At 37.2% G+C, this 23,711-nt stretch overlaps 1 protein-coding gene across 1 annotated transcript in view; it reads right to left on the bottom strand.

Moving 5' to 3' along the window:
* BMP2K (BMP2 inducible kinase) overlaps positions 1-23,019 on the bottom strand; it is a 122,926-nt gene extending 99,907 nt beyond the window's left edge. Inside the window, exon 1 of the mRNA XM_077770541.1 lies at positions 22,809-23,019. Within this exon, the coding sequence (XP_077626667.1) occupies positions 22,809-23,019 (211 nt within the window). The remainder of the gene's footprint in view (positions 1-22,808) is intronic.
* Positions 23,020-23,711: the final 692 nt, after the last annotated feature.

The following is a 23,711-nucleotide window of genomic DNA, read 5'->3' as shown; positions in this document are numbered from 1 at the left end:
CAAGAAACCAGTCACCACAACAAAAACCAGAAGGAACAACCTTGATGAGACTTGAAAAGACTGAATAATACTGGAATTACCAAATGCAGAATATAAAATAATGTTTCACATAAAGTAACAAAATCGAAATTAAAAATATAGAAAGGGATTAAACAGTTACCAAATTTAACAAATTCAAAAAAAAATTGGCCAGGTAATTTTACAATACAAACTGAATTTCTTTTTTCTTTCTTTCTTTCTTTTTTTTTTTTTTTTTTTTATGTTGAGAGAGGGAGAGACAAAGCAAACAGGGGAGGGACAAAAAGAGACGGAGACAGAAAATCCTAAGCAGACTCCACACTATTAGTACAGAGCCTGACAAGGGGCTAGATCTCACTAACTGTGAGATCATGACCTGAGCCAGAATCAAGAGTCAAGACACTTAACCAACTGAGCCACCAAGGTGCCTCACAAACTGAATTTCTAATATGAAAAGTATAGTAACCGAAAAGGGTAAACAGCAGATGAAGCACACCCAAAGGAAGAGTGAACTGGAAGATATATATCTGAATGCAGTTAAGTGCTGATATATACCAAAAGAATCAAATGGAAAACAGGAGAGACTTGAAGGATACAGTGAGAGGGTTTAATACACATCTACCAATTAAGAGAAATGGAAGAGTAATTATTAGGACAGATACAGTTGAGAATGCTCCAGAACTGATTCAAGACACCGATCATCAAATTCAGAAAACCCAAGAATTCTAAAAAAAAAACAAAAAAAAAAAACAGGAAGCCACACTTCTACCATCACAGTGAAAGAGTACAACACAGAAAAGGTATCAAAGCTACCAGTAAGAAATGGCAGATCACCCACAAAGGCAACTTCTCAACAGTAAAAGAAAGTAAGAAGGCAGTGAAATAATACCTTCAAAATACTGAAAGAAAAAAGCTACCTACCTTCTAGAATGAAGTTGAAATGAAAACTGTTCAGGTTAGGGGCACCTGGGTAGCTCAGTAGTTTGAACGTTCAACTTTGGCTCAGGTTACGATCTGACAGTTTGTGGGTTGGAGCCCGGGATCCGGCTCTGTGCTGACAGCTCAGAGCCTGGAGCCTGTTTCAAATTCTGTGTCTCCCTCTCTCTCTGCCTCTTCCCCACTCATGCTCAGTTTCTCTCTGTCTCAATAATAAATAAACATAAAAAATTTAAAAAAAAAGAAAACTGTTCAGGTTAACAAAATGGCCTTCACTAAAAGGAACTTTAACGGAGGTGTCAGCATTGAGATACTACCTCACACTGGTCAGAGTGGCTAAAATGAACAAATCAAGAAACAAGTCTGGTGAGGATATGGAGAAACAGGAACCCTCTTGCACTGTTGGTGGGAATGCAAACTGGTGCAGCCAGTCTGGAAAACAGTGTGAAGGTTCCTCAAAAAATTAAAAATAGAACTACCCTATGACCCAGGAATAGCACTACTAGTAATTTATCCAAAGGATACAGGAATGCTGATTCGTAGGGGCACATGTACCCCAATGTTTATAGCAGTGCTTTCAACAATAGCCAAATTATGGAAAGAGCCCAAATGTCCATCGACTGATGAATGGATAAAGAAGATAATATGTATAATAGAATATTACTCAGAGATGAAAAGGAATGAAATCTTACCATTTGCAACAATGTGGATGCAACTGGAGGGCATTATTGTAAGTGAAATAAGTCAGTCAGAGAAAGACAGATATTATGTTTTCACTCATATGTGGGATTTGAGAAACTTAACAGAAGACCATAGGGGAAGGAAGGGAAGGAAAAAGAAATTACAGAGAGGGAGGCAAACCATGAGAGACTCTTAAATACAGAACAAACTGACAGCTGATGGGCGTGAGGGGTTAGGGGGCAGGGAAAAATGGCTGATGGGCATTGAGGAGGGAACTTGTTGGGATGAGCATTGGGTGTTCTATGTAGGTAATGAATCACAGGAATCTACTCTCGAAGCCAAGACTACACTGTATGCATTGTATGTTAACTAACTTGACAATAAATTATTAAAAGAAAAATGAGGAAATAAGGTCTCAGAGTGAAAACAACTGAGCATAGATGGAAGGTCTGACATTTAACAATGATGAACTAAGATAGCTATTAAACACTGACTTATAAAACACTAAGCCTGTCTAATGTATGGATTAAAGTGAAGATGGATACAAACTCCTGGACACAGATCAGGAGGAGATTAACAGCGGTGATAAGAGCTAGAGCATTCTAGGGTCCTTATATGTGTAATGCATATAGAGCTCAACATTGAACAACCACTGAAAGAACAGGGAAGAAGTATGTAACTTCGAATTAATGCTGGGGGGTGGAAGAAATGAAGGAAAGAGAACCTTAATCACTCCAAAACAAAGCAAAAAAGAAATTTTTTAAAAAAAAATAATAGTTAGCAAGTATTGTTTAGGAAGAGACTGAAGAGAAGACAAGGGCAAAAGCAGGAGACAAATCAGAAGGTATTTCACCATGAAAGAAATAGCTTACTCAAAAGGATACAAGTAGATTGTTAAGAGGGGAGTGGAAGTAGATAAGGGTAGACAAATTTTGCCTTATGTATTGTTATTCTGTTATAAAAAATCATTTCTCTATTACTTATGTCATTAATACATACTTCAAAAGTTCAAGCAATAAATAATAAAGGTATTCATAGAAAGGAGATGACAAATGAATCTCTGGTTTCTGACTTGAGTGACTATGTGTAGGCTCCCCTTAAAATCAAAACAGATTAAGTTTTATTTGGTGAGAAGTTCAGACTTTTATTTGAGAGAGCCAAAGACAGAGACAAAATGCACGAGAAGGGCACAGGGCGGGAGAGAGAAAAAGAGAGAAAGAGAGAAAAAGAGAAAGAAAGAGAAAGAGAGAGAGAGAGAGAGAGAGAGCGCACACATCTTAAACAGGCTCCATGCTCAGCACAGAGCCTGATGTGGGCCTCGATCCCATGACCCTGGGATCATGACTTGAGCCAAACAAGAGTCAGATGTTCAACCAACTGAGATACCCAGCTGCCCCACGAGAAGTTTAAGTTTTCAAAAGTTTTAATTGCTTCATAGGTCTACATCAGAAGCAAGGAAGCCTGTACTACAGAGATAGAGATTTGGAGAATCTGATAGATCTATCACACAGAAAGACTGTGAGGGAATAAAGGACTGGTAGAATATCAATACTAGGCAAAGGAAGATGAGCTCATTAAGCATTATGGAATGTTTTAAACTTTACCTTCAAATATTTTGGACAACTGGAAAAAATACTAAAAGGAAATCTTTTTTTTAATGTTTATTTTTGAGAGAGAGCAAGAACAAGCAGGGAAGAGGCAGACAGAAAGGGAGACACAGAATTGGAAGCAGCTCCGGGTTCTGAGCTGACAGCACAGAGCCCAATCCGGGGCTCAAACTCATGGACAGTGAGTTCATGACCTGAGCTGAAGTTGGACACTTAACTGACTAAGGCACCCAGGAGCCCCAAGAAAATCGTTTTTAATAAACAATTTTGAAATACACTAAAAGGTTCACTAATTTTTTAAAATGTGTTTGTTCTCCCAAAATGCACTTACAATTTTACTATGTATTACATTTATACAATTGTTGTATATAAGCAAGGCAATTCAATCTAAAGTCCATTAACGAATAAGTTGTCTGCCATTTTTTATTTCAGACATTTACTTTGTAATACAAATTATATTTGTATTACGTAAAAATGGCTCTATTTCAAAGTTTTGAAGGGAGTTGTATTTTTAGCCATACTGATTTAAAATATTAACATGAAATGATCATAGAGGACAAAACCCATTTTTTTAGAACACTTGGAAATTAATTTGACACAATTTGCATACATAACTATATTCCAGTATTTAGTTCATTAAAGCAGAGTTAAAAAATACAAATAACAGCCTATGGTTAGCAAACAAAACCCACTAAAACCTTTACAATTGAATGTGCATGAGGAAATTACAAAGTATGGTAATTCTATATTCAATCCACATAAGATAAATTTTTTTTAAGTCACCAAAGATATAAAGTGTACTGTCCAGGATATGTTAACTCCTCTTGGCACTATCCTTTATCACTATACTGGCCCCAACATGTTGATGCTAGCATGCACTATTGTATAACAATCTCAAGTGTGCCAAATAAACACAGTGCCTTCTGTAATTACTTCAGAAGGGGGAGGAGGGAACCAGGGAGAAAAATCGCAACACAGAGCCAAAGTATCAGCACAGAGACAGTATCTATTACTTCAAGGCCTGATACCAAAACCTTGGCTCAGAAAACATATACATATTTAAACATTCTGTGTAAGACTAAGAAAAGCACACTCTACAGTGTTTCAAATCAGTTTATCTTGATGTTACCAAATACAAACAAGACTTAAATAGCTTGTGAAATTCCTCCTATTCAAAGACTACTCAAGTCTATTTCCTGATTAATAAGGTTTGTCAAGTAGAGTAGAGCTTATCTTTCCCACCAACCTCCATGATTCCCTAGACTTAATATTCCATTGACTAAATTTGTATTTATCATAATAATGGAAAACCATACAATATCGCTACCCAACTCACTGCTTTCTAAGTACTTGGCTAGTCCCAGGGGAAATGATGGGAGTCTGCCTTCAGCCTGAGATAACCTGCAGGGACNATGAGGCCACTCTGAGGACTAAAAGAGAATCATTTTGGCATACCTATAACCTATCTGTGGCTTACTGGTATGACCACAGCACATCAGTAAGGAAGAATTTGGTCAAACTCTTCTGATACTCAGAGATAACACTAGACACAGCCTTACAAACTTCTTATATACTTTTGATAGAAAAGCCAATCATAAAAAAAGTACATAAAACTCTTTAAACACACACACACACGTTTGAATCAGTATAAGAATCTCCATCAAAAGAAAACAGTATGCAACTTTAATTAGATCCTGAAATATGCAATTCAAAAAAAGTCAAATTTTACTACTTCTATTGAAATATTCAACAAACAGAATATTTTCCAAATTCTGGTCCTTAAATTGTCTTTGTAATTGGCTTCCACATTAAATTTGGCAATACAAGAGAAAGTTCTCTAGACAATTAGAAGTCTCTATCAAAATAAAATAATAATGTTTATCATTGATATTTTTACCTGTTAGAATGGTCTATAAAGACATTTAAATTTTCAGACAGAACAAGGACCATTTAAAACATAACAAAGCAGGGGCACCTGGGTGGTTCAGTAAGTTAAGTTCCTGACTCTTGGTTTCAGCTCAGATCATCTCATAATTCATGAGTTTGAGCGCAGAGCCTGCTTGGGATTCTGTCTCCCTCTCCCTCTCTGTCCCTCCCCTGCTCTCTCAAAAATAAACATTTAAAAAGCAACACACACACACAACAAAACAAGCTTTGTCTTAAAAGCACTGATATTCTCAGGCTTTAGTTAGCTCATTTAGCTTGTGGATCTTTAAGACCTGCAGGTTTACATCATAATATATTATACTTGAGGGTCACCTGGGTGGCTCAGTTAAGTGTCTGACTCTTGATTTAGGCTCAGATCATGACCTCGTGGTTCACAGGATCGAGCCCCAGGTTGCAACACACAGCCTGCTTGGGATTCTCTCCCTCTCTCTCTCTCTCTCTCTCTCTCTCTCTGCCACCCCCAATAAACATTTTAAAAAAACATATTTTACTTGAAAGAACATGATGCCTGTCATGTGCACTTAATCTTAAAGATTTCCTATAATTCTCACATTTATGACTTTGTTTTTCTCTACTAACCTGACTTACCTGCATTTGGGGAAACCAGTTCTTTAAAAACATACCAGATTACAAGATCTTCCTAAATATTAGAGTCCATGGTCTTTTTATTTCTTTGATTCCTCAGACCAAATAAGATTACATTCCTGATTAGGGGCACCTGGGTGACTCACTCAGTTAAGCATCTGACTTTGGCCCAGGTCATGATCTCTCAGTTTGTGAGTTCAAGCCCTACATCAGACTCTGTGCTGACAGCTCAGAGCCTGGAGCCTGCTTTGAATTCTGTGTCTCCCTCTCTCTGTCCCTCCGCTGCTCACTCTCTGTCTCTCTCTTTCTCTCAAAAGTAAACATTAAAAAGAACATATTCCTAATTAAAGGCAAATTATCTTCTCCAAAAAATCATTTAAAAATAAAAATTTTTTGCACTAGTGAGGTCAATCCATTTACAATATAACATAAAGCATATGTGACTAAGTGCAGGAACCAAAGGAAGAAAAACTTCACTGAGAACCACTGAAGTTTTAATAAAATGGAGAGACATGCTATGTTCCTGGAAAGAAATACTCAATACTGTGAATATGTCAATCCTCCCCTCACCTACAACCCCAAGTTAATTTAGAGTTTTCACATAATGCCAATCAAAATTCCAAACACCAGAATGGTATGGAGTGCTTATGAAACATGAAGTTTTCTGAACTTTTCTCTAAACCTAGGAGTAATTCTCTGTGATTTAAGTCCATAAATCTATTCAACAAGTACCCCAAATGAAGTATGAGAACCTTTGCATCAGTCCTGCTACCTACTAATCTGAAAGCCATTAATAAAGCAGATACAGACGATTCCCCAACTTTAATGATTCAACGCAACAATTTTTCAACTTTACAATGGTGCAAAAGCAATATGCGTTCAGTAGGAAGTACACATCAGACTGTGAATTCTGAACTTTTCCCAGGCTAGTGTATGTGGTACAATACTCTCGTGATGCTGGCAGCGGGCAGTGAGCCAGGGCTCCCAGCCAGCCAATGTAATCATGAGGGTATACAACTGATACACTCACAACCATCCTGTACCAACACACCATTCTTGTTTCACTTTCAGTACAGTATTCAATAAATTACATAATATTCAAGATCACAAAATGGGTTTTGTGTAGATGATTTTGCCCAACAATAGGCTAATGTTTAAGTGTTCTGAGCATGTTTCAGGTAGGCTAGACAAAGCTATGATGATCAGGAGTATAGGTATGTTAAATACATTTTTGACATATTTTCACTTATGATGGGTTTATTGGGATGTAACCTCATTGTAAGTCGAGGAAGACCTGTATTCATGAACTGCTCTGATCACTTTGGGGTATTTTTTTCTCCTCCTCTCAGGAAACTATCTAAAGGAGAATGTGACCTGTGGCAACAGCAACACTGGTATCACTGGAAAGCTTACAAAACGCAGAACTTCGGGTCTCACCCAGATGTACTGAATATGACTCTGTATTTTCATAAATCCCCAGAGGATTTATATACTTATTAGTTTGATAACCAGCGTGTTAGAGAATGAGTCTCCAGAATTACATTTTTAAAAAATTAATATATATAAAACCACCCATTCAATTAAAGGGGCATTCATATTCCTCTTGAATTTTGCTGCTCTAGCACAGTCCCTTAGGGGCCCTCATCACAAGTCCCATTCACAAGACGGGGATGAATCGCTATCTTTTGACCTTCCTTTCCCCATCCACATTTTCTTTCCTATAGTGGAGAAGACAGATTTTAGAATTAATGTTTTGTTTTCAGAACTGAGTTAACTACTTTTTTCTCCCTTTCTTACATCTCAAAACTCCTCCCATTTAAAAATCCACAGCCTAGATATTAGGGTCTCAATCATCTCTCACCCATTTCACAATTTAGTTCTCACCAGAATATCAGAATTCAAAAGCATCAAATTTTAGCCAATTCCTATCTACTGCTATTAAATTTGTCTTTCTTGCCAGATTGAGCGTTATACTACTCTTTTCTCGGGACTCCTTGGCCTTACGACTATTAAGTACAGAAACCTACATCTTCAACTTTTCCACATTCCCCTCAATAGGGTCTTATGCTCTGCAATCCATCATCTGTTTTCTGAGACTGCCTCCAATGCCCTCTTCACACAACTACCATACTCATGCATCTCACTCAAACTGTAATTAGTTAACCATCAGATAGAGACTACTCCTATTTTCCCCCAACAAACTTTAAGAAGCTCTGTACTAGCCTCTGGAACACATTTTACGTAGGAAACTGATGTGTGAGTTTATAGTCTCTGAGGGGAGAAAGACAAAAATAAGTGATTGTGGCACATTTTGATGAATATCATATGGGCAATTATAACTGAGGTACAAAGAGTTGAAATGAAATAATTGTATTTGAAATGCCTTCAATCCACCATTCTTTTTTCACCTAAGTGGGCCCTGAAATTTCATTGTTTTAGGAAGACCTTCTTGATGATAACTGACATGAACACAATCAGCACCACATATGTAACTCCATGCAACCAGTTAATTCACTTATCCAATTCAGTGGATCAGGGTAATAATTACCCTTATAATTATGGGTAAAGAGTAAGGAAGCATCCTATAACTTCATAACTTCATCTTCAGAATATATACCACTTTATTTTAATACATGCTTAATATTTTATTTTTCAACCTCTGTGAACACTCAAGTTAAAAAATGTCCTCATTTGGGGCGCCTGGGTGGCTTAGTTGGTTAAGAGTCCAACTTTCGCTTAGGTCATGATCTCGCGGTTCGTGGGTTCGGGCCCCGCGTCAGGCTCTGTGCTGACTGCCAGCTCACAGCCTGGAGCCTGTTTCAGTCTGTGACTCCCTCTCTCTCTGACCCTCCCCTGTTCACACTGTCTCTCTCTCTCTCTCTCTCCTAGAAATAAATAAAACATTAAAAAAAAGTCCTCATTTGATCAGGTTACCTCCCTCCCCGGTGAAATGTATGGATTGTGTTCTGAGAGCTTATATCTACACTTTGGCAGAGTATTTTCCCACACAAACAATCCTATATCTGATAATTAGGTTTCTCAGTCAACCTGCAGTCTAGTGTTAACAGTATCATAATACCTTAATGTCTCTCTATGAAAACATTTCTGTGTGAACATTCATTCAGAGTTCCAACTCGAGAAGCGAAGAATGCATCTCACTACACTCTTAGTGCCACAGGTTTTGCCCAGCCTACCAAACACTAATGAAGAGATTCCCCCCTTCCCAATCCAAGCCACTAGCTGTACCCAAGTAACTACACACAGCAACTCAAAAACAAACAAACAAAAACAAAACAAAAAACTACACGCAGCAACTCAAACAAGTTATCTCCAGTTCCTACCTTTAGTGTGGTCATGTGTCCCTTTGAGACTACAATGAAAGCCATAATCCCTCACCTAAGAAAAATAGGATATCAATGAACCCCAGGTGAACTATCCCAACTACAAAGTGTAGAGTCCACACAATAAACTGTATGCTACAGACCAATACTATCCAATATATGCCCAATAAAATGTAAGCCACATATGTAACTTTAAATGTGGTACATTCTAGTAGCTACATTCAAAAATACAAGAAGAGTGGCTTTTAAGAATACATTTTTTTATTAAAGTCAATATATCCAAAATACTATTATTTCAACATGTAAGCAATATTATAATATTCATATCTTTTGCAGTCTCTTTTTCACATTAAGGCTCTGAAATCCCATGTGTATTTCACATCCACAATGCATTTCAATTCAGACTGGCCACATTTCAAGTAGTAGCCACATGCAGCTAGCGTAGTGGATTCTGTATTAGACAGCTCTGCTAGTTATACTATCCAGCAATTCTCAAGCCCTTTGGGCTCAGAATCCTGTTATGACCTTAAAAATTACTGAAGGTCCCAGAGAGCTTTTGCTCATGTGGGTTCTATCAATCCATATTTACCGTATTAGAAATTAAAGAGAATTTTTTAAATCTTTATTCACTTAAAATAATAAACTACCACTTATCAACATATATAACATTTATGAAATTAGCTGTATTTTTCAAAACATAAATTTACAGAGAAAAATGCAATGCTTTACATTTTTGTAAAGCTCTTTAAAATATGCCTCAGTAGAATACTACTGGGTTCTCATAATTGTTTCTGCAGTCAATCTATGATATGTGGTTTTGGCCTAATGAAGCATATGAGCAAAATCTAGCTTCACATATGTAGAGAGGGAAAGATGAAGACTATCTTAATAGTCTTTTCAAATAACAATGGGTATTCTTTCCTACTACAGCAAAACACGACAATTTGTAGTATCTTAAAGGTTAGTTGCAAGTATCAAAAACCATTATCACCGAGTTTCTTGCACTAACTAAAATCCAGTGGTTGATCTTGTACTATGTATTTGTAACATCATACATACATTTGAAAAATATCAGTTCACTGAGGTAAAGAGATCTTCCATTACACCATTTTTTTCCCAAAAAAATCACATTTGTTAATATTATCATCTATCTCCTAAGAAAAGCCTAATTAAGGGGAAGCTGTCAAGTTCACAATGGCAAATAGAATTTTCCAAAATTCTAATTTTCTTTTGGAAACAGAAATTCCATCATTAATGTATCTGTCAGGTATCTTCCTTGATGTGACAGCCTCACTTAATAGAAAAAATGTCTACCAAATACCCCAATCTAAATGAATCACAGCCTGCCAGTCATTCTTTCAAATCAAAATGGTGTTCCATGGAAAAAGCAGCTAGTCCAGGACACAGCTCAAACACTCAAGTGCTTTTCCTCAATTATACCACCATATTTCACTATGCAAGTGTTATATGTACACTTCCCATTTCATCACACATTAAAAAGATGTGCACTTACAAATGGACAATAATAAGTACATGAAAAGATATTCAACATCACATACACACTGGGGAAAATCCAAATCAAAATTGCAATGAAATACCACTTCACACCCATTAGATGGGTATTATAAAATTTTTTCAAAAACCATAAAATATCAAGTTTTAGTGAGGATGTGGGAATTTTTTTAAATGCAGCTACTATGGAAAACAGTATACTGTTCTTCAAAAAATTAAACACAGAAGTATTACATAATCTGGCAATTTCTCTGCAAACACTCAGAAGTTTAGTGTTCCAGGTGTAAGTCAAATACATCTGTACTATGATCTAATAAACTAAAAATCTGACAGAACCTTGTTCCTTTTTATTTTAAATACATGTAGCACAAATTTGTTAAATGAAATGCAAAAAGCAATTTGGTATTACAGCACTATGCCTTAAAGCTCTATTACCCTGAACTAGGAACAGAAAGAAGTAGAGGATAAGAATTGAGCTATTTTCTTCTTTTCAATCTTCTTGTTCTCTATAGGAAGTCCTAGATATTGTGATGCTATATTCAACTGAAGAAGCTAAAGTTATGATTTTATACTACATATTTTACAGTTCACAAACATTATTTCATTTACAATTGAACCTTTCTACACCAAGACAACAGACTCATTCGGGGAACACTGCAATTTTAAACTTTTAAAAATTAATCGTGTCATCTTAAAAAACTGTTTAACAACTCAAACAACTGGTTTGATGGCCTTAGGAAAAAGCAAAGGGAGAAAGCTCAAAAGAGGTTGGGTATACCTCCTTATACCTCAGACTATGCAGACACCCAGTTAATACTCCAACCTCCCTAGTCCTTTAAGCCTGCTCGAAGTCCCCCCCTCAACAATCAAAAGCCAGTGCCTGTATGTGCACCGGAGCCAATGAAGGAGGCCACATGTCGAGGAAAGAGTGCTAGATTACAGTCATGAGACCTAAATTCCTCCCTCTACAACTAACACCAACAGTGTGACTTTGAGGCCATTGCTTACTCTGTGAGACCATGACCTGAGCCAAAGCTGGATGTTTAACCAACTGAGCCACCCAGTTGCCCCAATATGTTTTAAAGTGTGTATCAGTTCAGACTGAGAGCCTTAGAATTTCTCCTTTGGATTATATAAAGCATATTTTCCTGAAAGATAAAAAAAATAACAGATTTAACAACCCAGTGAACTATTCACTAGGATTTGAACTAGGCTAGTTGGCAAGAAAATTAATTTAATTAATTTAATAAATTAAAAAAAAATAAAATAAAAACTTTTCAGGTCTACATTATTACTTACAACACAAGTTCATTATCTTACAAACAAACTTGTTATTGCTCACAGAAAAGACCATTTAAGGCCTATGCACAGAGAGCATATACCCATCCTACTTCTGGAAAAATAACTCAAAACACATGCCTTACTGATCATGAGTCAGTGGCATCATTTTTTTTTTTTTGTATACAAAGAATAGACCATTAACATTCAGTAGGAGAGATTCTGTTATGCAGGCCAGAGAATGAGAAAGTGGGTCATGGTCAGTGATGCATAATCCCACTCCCCTAGTAAAGGAGTCCTGACAACATTCATTAAGCAAAATATTTTACTATATTACATCTAAGTCATTTTAAAAGTAGTATCTTAATGATTCCAAAATGAATAATAGAATTTATACTAACCACTGACAATTTCATTCAAAAGAGAATAGTTAAGTATGTAAAAAGCTCCAGCCAGCCTTAACAATGACCCAGCCATAAAAAATTAAGGAAAATAAGTAAACACAACAATTAGGCAAGACAAGTGGTGTGTTAGAAACCTCTCTTCCAGAAAACCAAAGGAGGAATAGAAGAATGCTGAGGGTGATAATGATCAGTTATTAACAAAACTGCATAAAGACTCGGTTTGCTACCCTCTGATCTGCTACGCAAGGCTTATAAATTCCCTAATCAAAAAGAAAACTGAATGTGTCTCTAACTAGAAAAGCACCTCCAATATCATACACACTAATTACAGAGGTCCCTCAGAGTAATAATCAAGTATTTTCTTCCCTAGAGCATTAAAGATAGAAGATCCTCTTCTTCCTAATCTCTCATTGATACCAGTTGTCCCATTAAGCCTTAGTAACTATCAATCACTCAAAAGAAAGCCATAGCTAGTTGATCATTTCCAATATTATTACTTTAAGATCAGGTATCCAGAGCATATACTTTATGCTTGTTCAGTTTGCCCTCCCTGTCCCACAGCAGCGGCTTTCTGTAAAGATGACATGGGTCAAGGGAACTCAGGCTAGAACATTTTTAAGAGTCACATCTGATTAGAAGAGCAAAGCAGTAACCATAAAATGAAGATGTACTATTTGTGTAATCACTACAGAAATGAAACATGCTCATAACCCAAAGACAAATCTGGTAGTATTTTTTTTTCATTCACCTAGATAATGCTGTACCAACATTACCATCAAATATCTCTATCTACTTATTTTAGTTTCCATAAAAGGATGTAACTTAAAAAACAGGGCCAACCTGCTCCTAAACATCAACTAAACAGTTGGATATGTCAGACACGGTTGTTATCCAGTTGTCTTATATTAAATGTTTATAGAAGCCTTCTGGCTGCTTCTCAATTTGAAAACTCAATCTCTTACAAATGTACTGAATGCCTACCATGGGTACAGCACTGCTAGAAAGAAAAGAGGAGTACAAGCCAAACTTTAAAGGAACATTAAATCTTGCAGTAAAGGGAATTTTTTATTATACATTTTCTTGGAATACAGGAAAGCTGTGAAAAATACGTGCAATATGAGCAACAGTTGCTATACAGAGCATCAAACGAAGGAATAATAATTAAACCCATTTGGTTGTGAATAGGGTTTCATAGAAAAGTAAAGACTGCAAGAAAGTAACTATATTGTAAATGTATCCTGTAAGATACATATACACAGAGTGGAGAGCCAGGTATCTGCATTCTAGGCAATGTAACAACATAAGATAACAAACAGGAATGAAAAAGCAAGCGCAAAGTGTACAAAATATCAAGTGCATGGGCAGCAATACACACCTAGGGTTACAGTGAGAGATTAAGACTACAGGAGAGGTGGGGGTCACACTGCAGACGGTCTCGAATCTCAGAGTAACGAGACTGTATGTCACATGGTTATTTAGGCAAATGATCACAACTCCATTTCAGGAAAAAAAACTGAAAGGAATACAAGAGGTGATTTGGTGAGTAAAGAGCCCACAGGGGAAGAACAGTCTGCTTGACACCACAATTTTCGGAGAAGTATTAAGGACCCAAACTAGAGCTGGCAGCACTGGAAACAGAACATAACAGACTCCTCACACATCTCATGGGTAAGCGTTCTATCCATAAAAGAACTCAGAGCAAGTACTGTCATAACCCTTCCTTAAACATTTTTTTTCCAAATAAAAACTTAAAAAACATGAAACTTTCTTCACCTTCAGATACCCTCCAAAATACACAGGTTATGAGTCACTTAGAGGATACAAACTATTAAAATAACAAAAAAAAAAAAATTAAAGTGGCATATCCTTTGAAACTAAATAGTACTCTGAAAGGCCACATGATTTTATTTGAGTGCTCATCCCCTTATCTCAAAGCATACTACAAAAGTCAACTTCCTGGAAAAGAATTTTTCACAATGATTAAGAAATAATGTTGTACTGTGGGATAAAATTGCTAATCTATACTGAAGCTTGTCAAAGAACTCAAATGCATGATTATCGAACACAATCCTTTCAATATGGTCTCAATCTTAAAATTGTTCATCTTTATCCCTCCTTTCACATGCTCCTCTTTTATCAGAGGAGCAATAAGAATCAGTTACATAGAATCAGAGAATCAAATTACATAGAATTACGGAGAATGCTAAAATGGAAAAAGATGTTACAGATTCATCTTCATCACTTTTATTTTTTTTTTCTTGAGGAAACAGAGATCACAGTGTCACAATGCAAGTTAGTGTCGTAACTGGGAGTATCAGCTGGCCGAACTCCAAGTTTTGCCTTTTAACAGTTGCCTCCAAGAAGACACCATTTCAAAGACTTAATGAAATGTTAAAAATAGGCAAACTAGTAGCAACAACTGTTTCAAATTTTAAAATAATATTCACTGGGGGGGAGGGGTGTCCTGGGTGTCTCAGTAAGTTAAGCTCAGACTTGGGCTCAGGTCATGATCTCATGGTTTGTGAGTTCAAGCCCCACATCTGGCTCAGAGCCTGGAGCCTGCTTCAGATTCTGTGTCTCCCTCTCCCTGCCTTGCCCCACTAGACTCTATATCTCTGTCTCTCAAAAATAAAAAGTAAAGACATTTTTTTAAATTTAAAAAAAACAATATTCACTGCAAAATGCCTCTCTAAAGGCTACATCCCAAACTATGCCCTTAAACTCTACTGGAATTCTATGACACTAGGACAAACCAAAAATTCCTTTAAGAAAGTGTCTCTGTAAAAAGCCCAACAACCACTCTCCTTCAAAGAGATGTAAAATTGTTAGCAGAAATGTGCTGACCATTCTCATTTGTAAAAAATGATACACACAGACAAGAGACTCTCCAAATTAACTAAATGCCCAACTATTTAAAACAGCTCAGTCACTAACCACTCAACTTCCCAACTCAAGTTTCCTAAAAATAATAGGCTTGTGGGTAGTCAAATGGTTCACCAGATAGATGGAAGTATGATAAAACCAAGGAATAAACAGTCTCAACTCTGTGATGAAACCTTTCGGTAGCTCTGAAATCACCACTCAGGACTCCTAATTTCAGAATCCCAAGTCAAGCCTTTAATCATTTTGATAGCTACCCATAGAGGTTCTAATAAATGTTTATGTTTTATTTCCAGTTTTGTCCAAAAAGGGGGGAAAGAAGGGATGAAAGAGAACCAAGATAATCTACAAGATTAGTAAAGAATGCTAAAGAAGGTCCAAAATCAAAATAAGAACAAGAATTCCACCTTCTAATATGTTCCTTATATAAACAACATCAAGAACCTTTTCTATTTTTCCTTCTGCAGACCTCATAATGGAAAAATGCTAACAAACATTAATTTGTTTCTATTATTTTTAAAATAATCAAAGACAACCTTTCCAAACTGCTCAGCATGAGAAAGTCAGTATTAATCACACAAAGCTGATGACAGCTGAAAGCAAAGAAATTTGATGTCAGTGCAATTTAGAACCACTTTTGGAGATAATGTATAATTTCCACTATACTGTTTCAAAATATTGAAAATTGGGAATTGTGTCACTGTCTCTTGCCCTTGAGTTAAACCGCCACCACTAGAGAAAACAGTGCAGCAATCAAAATTATAACCAAAGAGCTATCCCTGTAATGATAACATAACTCAAAAGAGAAGCATGTGTTAGTAATGCTACAAATAACTTTCATTTCATTGTCAAAGCATATGCTGCTATTCTATATAACTGACTGAAACTTAAAAACTGTATGGCTAAATGCTATAAAATAATTATCTCATTAAAATAATTTAAAATATTTTACAAACTGTGATACTCAATTCAAAATAAATAGAATACCTAAAATACAAGCAAATTACTGTAATTCCAGAAGCTGATTTCACTGCAAATTTAAAGCCAAATCTGAACTCAAAATTGGCCTATATTTATTGAAAGATCTGGCATGATGGTTAGGCACTGTCACAAATTATCTTATTAATATCACACATTACGTTACCTTTTAATCTCCACAACAAACATTAACTCCATGTTATAAAAAAGGAAACTATGTTTCTTGAGAGTTTAATTCAACAACAACAACAAAAACTGCTAAACAAAAAACTGAAGATACAGAGATAAATAAGATCCTGCCCTCAAAAAGTTCACTGTCAAAATCAATTATGCGGTATGAAACAATTTCACAGGGTACCAGGGTGGCTCAGTCAGTTAAATGTCTGACTTCACCTCAGGTCATGATCTCATGGATTCGTGAGTTCGAGCCCCACTCGGGCTCTGTGCTGAGGGCGCTGAGCCTGCTTCGGATTCTCTCTCTCCCTCTCTCTTTGCCCCTCCACCACTCGTGCTCATTCTTTCTCAAAAATAATACACATTTTTAAAAATATGTAAAATTAAAATAAACATTTCATAATGGCATGTGACAATACTTTTCTTCTTTAAACTTGACCACCTTTGCTAAATAAAGAAAAATATGTCAACAGTGAAAAATAACTATAAAGGGGCATCCAGGTTATTCTTTCTTTGTTGTTTCAAAGAGGCTAACTGAAATGACACTTTGCCTTAAGCAAACTGTCTTCAAAAGTTTGTCTTCACCTGTATGGAACTGTTGGATCACTGTATCATACACATGAAGCTAATGTAACACTATATGTTAACTATATTGAAATTAAAATTTTTAAAAATCAATCTCACATTTAAAAGAAAAAAGGTACATCTTATGCCACAATGATGTTGACTCCTGTTTCCAGCTTTTGACTGATGAATAAAGCTGCTAGGAACATGCATGTGCAGGTTTAAAAACAAAACAAAACCAAAAAAAAAGTCTGTTTTCACCAATGTAGAAAATTCAGTATCCCCAGACCTAAGTAGAAGAACTTAGATGGGCAAGAGATAAAGAGCTTTTCAATTTGCAAATAGGCATTAAATTCTACTGAAGAACTCCATCTGGGTTCACAAAAAAAAGTGAAAAAATCATTTCCTTTGAAAAGAATTTGAAGGTCTATGATATGACAAGGCAATCTGTGTGATTCAAAAAGCAATTAGTAGTACTTCTAGCCTCAAGAATTTTACTATCTGCTAGGGGAAATGAGACAGGAACAATATCCACCTTAGTGTTTCCACGTGCTTACATAATTGTACCTCAAAACAAAAGATTAAGTGTGATAAGGAAGGAAAAAAAGCAAATAGCTACAAATGTCCACAGGAAGAAGGCAGTGATCATAACTAGCAGTTAGACAACTAGGATTACGCAGGCAAAGGTAGTGATAGGCAAGATATGAGACCCCGTCACAAACAACAGGGAATAGCTGGAGCAAAGATATTATCAGGAAATAGCCTGATTTTGAGCCCCACATGTTAGGTACAGAGATTGCTTAAAAATAAAATCTTTAAAAAAAAAAAAAAGAGCTAAGCATGAATAACTGTGAATGTCTGGCCAAAAAACTTTATCAAGATGACTTCTCTAACTGTTCACTCCCTCCTCTTTGAAGGCATCAGATTCTCCTTCATACCTCTCTGGCAGCTCCTTTTTTACTCTAAGTCAGTGGTTCTCAAGGTGTGGTTTCTGGACCAGCAGCATCAGCATCAGTGAGCCAGTTGTTAGAAATGAAAATTAAGGGCCTTACCCAGACATGTGAAATCAAACCTTGGAGGTCCGGCTCAGCAATCTGTGGTGTACCAAGCCCTCCAAATGACTCTGATGAACACCACTGTATGAAACCAATGTTCTACCAGAGTCCTTCAGTGATCTTTCTCCTGTACTCTCTCCCTCCATTATCCTGTCCCAGGGCTTTAAATAACAGCCGAATGCTCACTTATCAAAAATGCCGATCTCAGGGCAGCTGGGTGGCTCAGTCGGTTGAGTATCTGACTCTTGATTTCAGTCAGATCATGATCTCAAGGCTGGTGAGTTTCAGCCCTGCAGGGTTCTGTGCTGGGCGTGTGAAGCCTGCTTGGGATTCTCCCTCTCCCTTTCTCTCTGCCCCTCCCTCCCTTCTCTCTCTCTCTCTCTCTCAAAAATGAATAAACTTAAAAAAAAAAAAAAAAACTAAGGCTAGACACCTCTGCTGAGTGTCCATATACTCAGACACCAGACCATATATTCAACATCCCACTCAACATTTATTTCCTCCCAGATATCTCAACTAAGTATGTCTGGAGCTCCTGGATATCTTTCCAACCCTTTCCCCTCTTAAAAAAAGAAAGACAGAAAGAAAGAAAAAAGAAAAACCTGTTCCTTCTCTACTCTCCCCATCTCAGCAAATAGTATCTCCAATCCAAGAGCTGCATAAGTTATTCTTTGAAGTTCCTATAATACCTCACCTCAGTCCAAACCATCACCAGGTCTTCCCATTTAAGCATTATAACATTTGTCTCCATCCCCATTGCCACCATCTTAACCATCTAATTTGTATACTTCTCAACCAGTCTCTATATAATAATCATCACGATCTCGGGAAATATAAATCAGAGCAGATCACTGCCCTAATTTAAATCCTTCAATAGCTTCCCACTGCATTTTCAGATAAAATCTAAAATCCTAAAGTGCTGGGTCCTGGTCACCTTTCTAACGTCATGCTGGGTCCTTCTACCATGTGACTAAATCATTATAGTCTGCAGCTCTGAACATGTTTCAGTTCCTAAAACTCTTACCCACATAGAGACTTCTCTCTTCATGACATAATCCACACTATCCCCACCTTCACACCTCTGCCTTTACCTAACTTTTCTTACACTTCAGATTTCTGGTAAAATACCGAAAAAGGTTTTCCTTGATCCTCCAATATAAACTGAATTAGTTATTCTCTTACAAAACCCTGTGCTTTCTTCTGACAATTATCAAAATTAACTACATTAACTTGATGATTTTTGTTTAACATTTATCTTCTATACTAGACTGTAAATTCCATAAGGACAAAGGAATATCTGTTTTGTTCTCCGCTGTATAAATAGTCCCTACTACAGAGCCTGACACATAAAAGGCATTTAATAAATAGTTATGAAGTAGTAACAGTTGTCAATATTTTTATTAAATTCTCCCTTTCTGCTCTCTCTGTCCTCTCCTAGAAACTTTAACTTACAAATTTCTGGGCAGCCACAGATAATTTCTGCAAATGAATTATCATGCTTAACTCCATCATTTTCAGACTGATTTATATTGCAAACTCAAATGTAGTTTACTACCTTCCCGTAAAATTAACAGTGAGAATCAGTTCACACTTAGCCTAAATTAACTCACCCTAATCTAAGCAATTAACTGTAAGAGAGTTACCAAACTCCTTCTACAGAATTCTGAAGTAAATTCCTGACTTCCAATTACCTGTACTGACAGTACCAACAACCCCCATGCCCATGACAGAAAGTCTTGCCCATGCAATCATATTCAAAATACCATTCCTATCCTGCCCCCATAACCTGATAATTAGATTATCTCAACAAATTATGGATAGTGTCCCAGTCTCCAGGTTCCCCATTTAGAAAAAGAAGTCCCCTAACTTGAGAACCAACCTTTTCCTGTTATCAATCAACATTAAATCCTCTGACTAGCACTGAAGGCCTATGAAGGCATGTGACCAGAGAGCCAGTCCTATGTTTTAGTGAAAACTTTAAAGATTATATTGAATTATATATAATCAACATGATTGAATTATTTGCGCCTGACAATCTGACACTGTACCAAGCTGAAATTTATATATGGCTGTACCTCATTTCTACAGGCACAAGCTGGATTTGGTTAGCACGTACTCCTGAAACTAAACTGTTTGGTGGGGGGGAAAAACATGAAAATGCTCTACTATGATGATATTAGTCCTCTAACATTTGAGCAGGAATTAAAAAGGTGCACAGTGTCAGCATTTTCAAACATACACATACTTTACTAAGACTATGATACAAAGTATGTTTCAGAGAAGAAACTACTCCAACAGTTCAGTCATAACACGTAAGTATACCTCTAATTTAATTACTTTTTATTAAGTATATAACATATAAATATGCATGTATATCATACATATGTAGCTGCTTCTCATTATCTGGGAATTCCATATTTATAAATTCACATAGTTATTAACATGTAACTATATCCCAGAAGCAATACAATGGCCTTTTCATGATCATTTGTGAAGATCAGCACAGCAGTGAAAATTCTGAGGTCAGGTGGAGTCAAGGTGAAGTTCTACCTTGTTTATAAACAAGAGCGCTTTTTGAGGTCTGTTGAGTGTCATGCTTTTCTCATTTTTGTGCTTTTTATTGGTGATTTCATAGTTTAAAATGGCCCCAAGCCTAGTGGCAAAGTGCCACCTAGTATTCTGAAACTCAAGAGGTTGTGATATCCCTTAGAGAAAAAATACACATTTTAGATAAACTGCATTTAGACATGAGTTACGGTGCTATAGCCATGAGTTCAGTTTTAATGAGTCAGCAATATATATTAAATAAGGTCATTAAACAGAAGCACACGCAAAACAAGGGTATATATTGACTGGTTGACAAAAATGCAGTGAACAGAGGCTTGCAGTACCCTATACCTGTATTTCCCAAGGGCAATGGTTCAGAATTCACTGTTCAGTGACTTTACTGTGAATAATAAGAATCAAATATATAAATTATATACTATATATTTAGGAGAAAGAGAAAAGGAGGGAGAATATGAGACAGACAGAAAGAATACCAGATCTATTGAAGACTCAAACACACTGCAGAGGTCATTCTGAACAAGATGCCTACGTTTGCTGTAGCATGGCAAAAACACCTCAGGGCACAGCACCTACGGTCCTGGCCCTGTTTAAACAACATGGACCCAAAGCAAAAAAATGTAAAACCTACCAAGTTTGTTTTTTGTTCTGTCTTTATTTCTACCCCTTTTCCCCGCTCAACAGTATACCTCACCCCAATCCAGGTACTCCAAACTCTAATGCCTTACCACAACCATTTGCCCTAATCTTATAGCCCAACAAATCTGTCAGTTATTGAATGATCATTCTTGAATGTGAACCAGACTTTGTGCTTAAAGAGTTTGCCTAAATTGTCTAAATTATTTGGAAACAAGAGAGGGCATAAAGCATCTGACATAAGAATAAACTATCAGGATCAAAAAGTAAACTGAATATAAATAATTTCAGTTGTATGTGTGAAGAGAAAAAAAATACACATGGGAAGAAAGCTTCCCCTCCCCTCCAGAGAAGACTAAATAAAAGTCTAGTCCAAAAGCTGGAGTGTTAGGTGGGGAAGTCCCATCTTCTAAAAGGGATTCTTCAGCTCCTAATCTGTCCTAGCACTCAATTATGGATTTTCCCAAGAAAAATGACAAAATTTACAGCAAAAGTTAGTGGAATACTCTAACAGTGACATTGGTCCTTGAATTTTCTTTTTTGTGGTTGAGTGAGCACTTCCCCTTTGAAATTATTTTTATTTTCATTTTCCAAAACTACTTAATTTTCATTGAAAATGACTTGCTTAGGGTAGTGATAGGATATGTTTGGAGCAGTGATAGAACCCACAAATCCAAAGTCTAGTTGATAAAATATCAATGTTTTCTTTCTACTAAATAAAAGACCGATCTGGGGTTCTGTGAAATGAAGTGAGTTTACTACTACTGAAGGCACACTTCAATTAGTTACTACAATTCACAGAAACAAATACAGCATGTGAGTTAATAGCCAGGTCTTCTTAAAACCCACAACTCAATCTAAACCAACATTTGAAATCCATGTATAATAAGGAGCTGGGAAATTTTATAGCATAGTAAATCTGTCTGTCAAAACCAATCACCATATATTCATTCTTTTGAGAAGGTAAGGATCCTTCTCCCACTTCTCCAAGGTTAGACTAGGCTAACGTTACTAAGGGCAATGTCTTGCAAAACAATGACACTCATCCCTGAATAATTCAAGATCTCTTTCACTTTAAATATTTTATAGACAAAACCTTCAGATTTTTCTTTTGCACTAGTGTGCTATTGTTTATGGCATTTCAAAAAAAAATAAATAAGTGAAATTTCAGTCTACGGTATCCAAACCACATCAATGTCTGACTTTCAGAGAACCACAACTACTCTTCAATTTCTTTTCTCTTAACCTTGGATTTTAAAAGGGCCATGTATCAACAAATATTTTCTTACAAAGTTAAAATATTTATTTTGTAATATCCTGCAACTAAAAACTCAAAGATCAAATGAAGCATGCAATAAATAAGAAAGTATTTTCTACAAGCCAATTACACAAGAAATTCAAAACTAAAGTGCAGATCTTATTTTAATGGAGTAAACTTTCTTGTAAGCAGACTTGCAACCGCTAACATAGCCTGGTAAAGATAGTGAAGGACCGAACGCAAAACTGCGCAACTGAAAGTTAACCTGCTTTCTGACCACCCCTTAAAGTACTTTTACCAAAGAGACACTGAAAGGGTATGAACAGTCCTGTCTGACAAATTCTAAATGGACTTCAGGTTTACCTGCTCCCCCAAAGCAACCTACTAACTGAATTTGGGGCAAAGTATCACTCCAACACAGGCACACGCGCACCCCATAGAAATAAACTGTTTTTCAACTGAAGACTGAGCAGGAGCAAACCCAGCTAGACACCAGGGGCTGCAGGGTCCTGTGCCCTGCGGCGCGGGTGGAGACTCGGACGTGGAGCCCAGCGCACTACTCCCGCCCGAGCCACAGCTGGCAGAATTGGGGGCCTTCATCCTGCACGATCTGACCCTCTCATGAGTCAACGGTCCAATCACGACACCACATCACTCACTAGGACGTTTTCTATTCATTTCCTCGCGTCAAGGAGGACTGAAAATGACTTGAACTCGCAATGAGAGAACTGTGCCCTGGCCAGAGCTGCCAGCAGCGAGAAAAGCCGGTGTCAGAGCAAAAAGCCCGAGCTACTTTTTAAGCCCAGCTTAAAGGCACACTCTCGAAGAAGCGAGAAGAGTNGAAGAGGGAGTGGGGGTGGGGGAGGTGTTTGTGGGGGTTGGGGAATTGGGCGAGATCCCGAGCCTCGGGCTTGGGGTCTCGACCGGGAGGTTTCAGGTCAGGCCTGTGGGGCCCCGGCTTCGAGCTGGGGGGTGGCCCGGAACTGGTGCCCGCTCTGGCCGTGCAGCAGGGTCCGTCATCTCGGCTCGGAGTTGGTGTGTCGCTCTGGATACTTAAAAATGCCGCCAACAACTTTACCCCCGCTCAGGAACTTCTCGCTGCATTTGTGAGCCAGTTTTCCAGACCTCCCCTGAGAATCTTCTTCCGTTCGCCCACCCCCGAGCGTGGGAGGTGGGAGCTGCACGGAACTAGAGCGGATTCCAGTAACCTAACTTCGAAAGCCACCATGTCACTCTCTGTAACAGGCTCCTGTGCTGGGAAGCGTTTTTGCGGTTTATGACTTGTTGAGGAG

Source organism: Crocuta crocuta, unplaced genomic scaffold, assembly GCF_008692635.1.
Source record: "Crocuta crocuta isolate KB4526 unplaced genomic scaffold, BGI_CrCroc_1.0 scaffold236, whole genome shotgun sequence".
Taxonomy (NCBI): domain Eukaryota; kingdom Metazoa; phylum Chordata; class Mammalia; order Carnivora; family Hyaenidae; genus Crocuta; species Crocuta crocuta.
The sequence above is the reverse complement of the archived record's forward strand: the minus strand, read 5'-3'. Positions and strand labels throughout refer to the sequence as shown.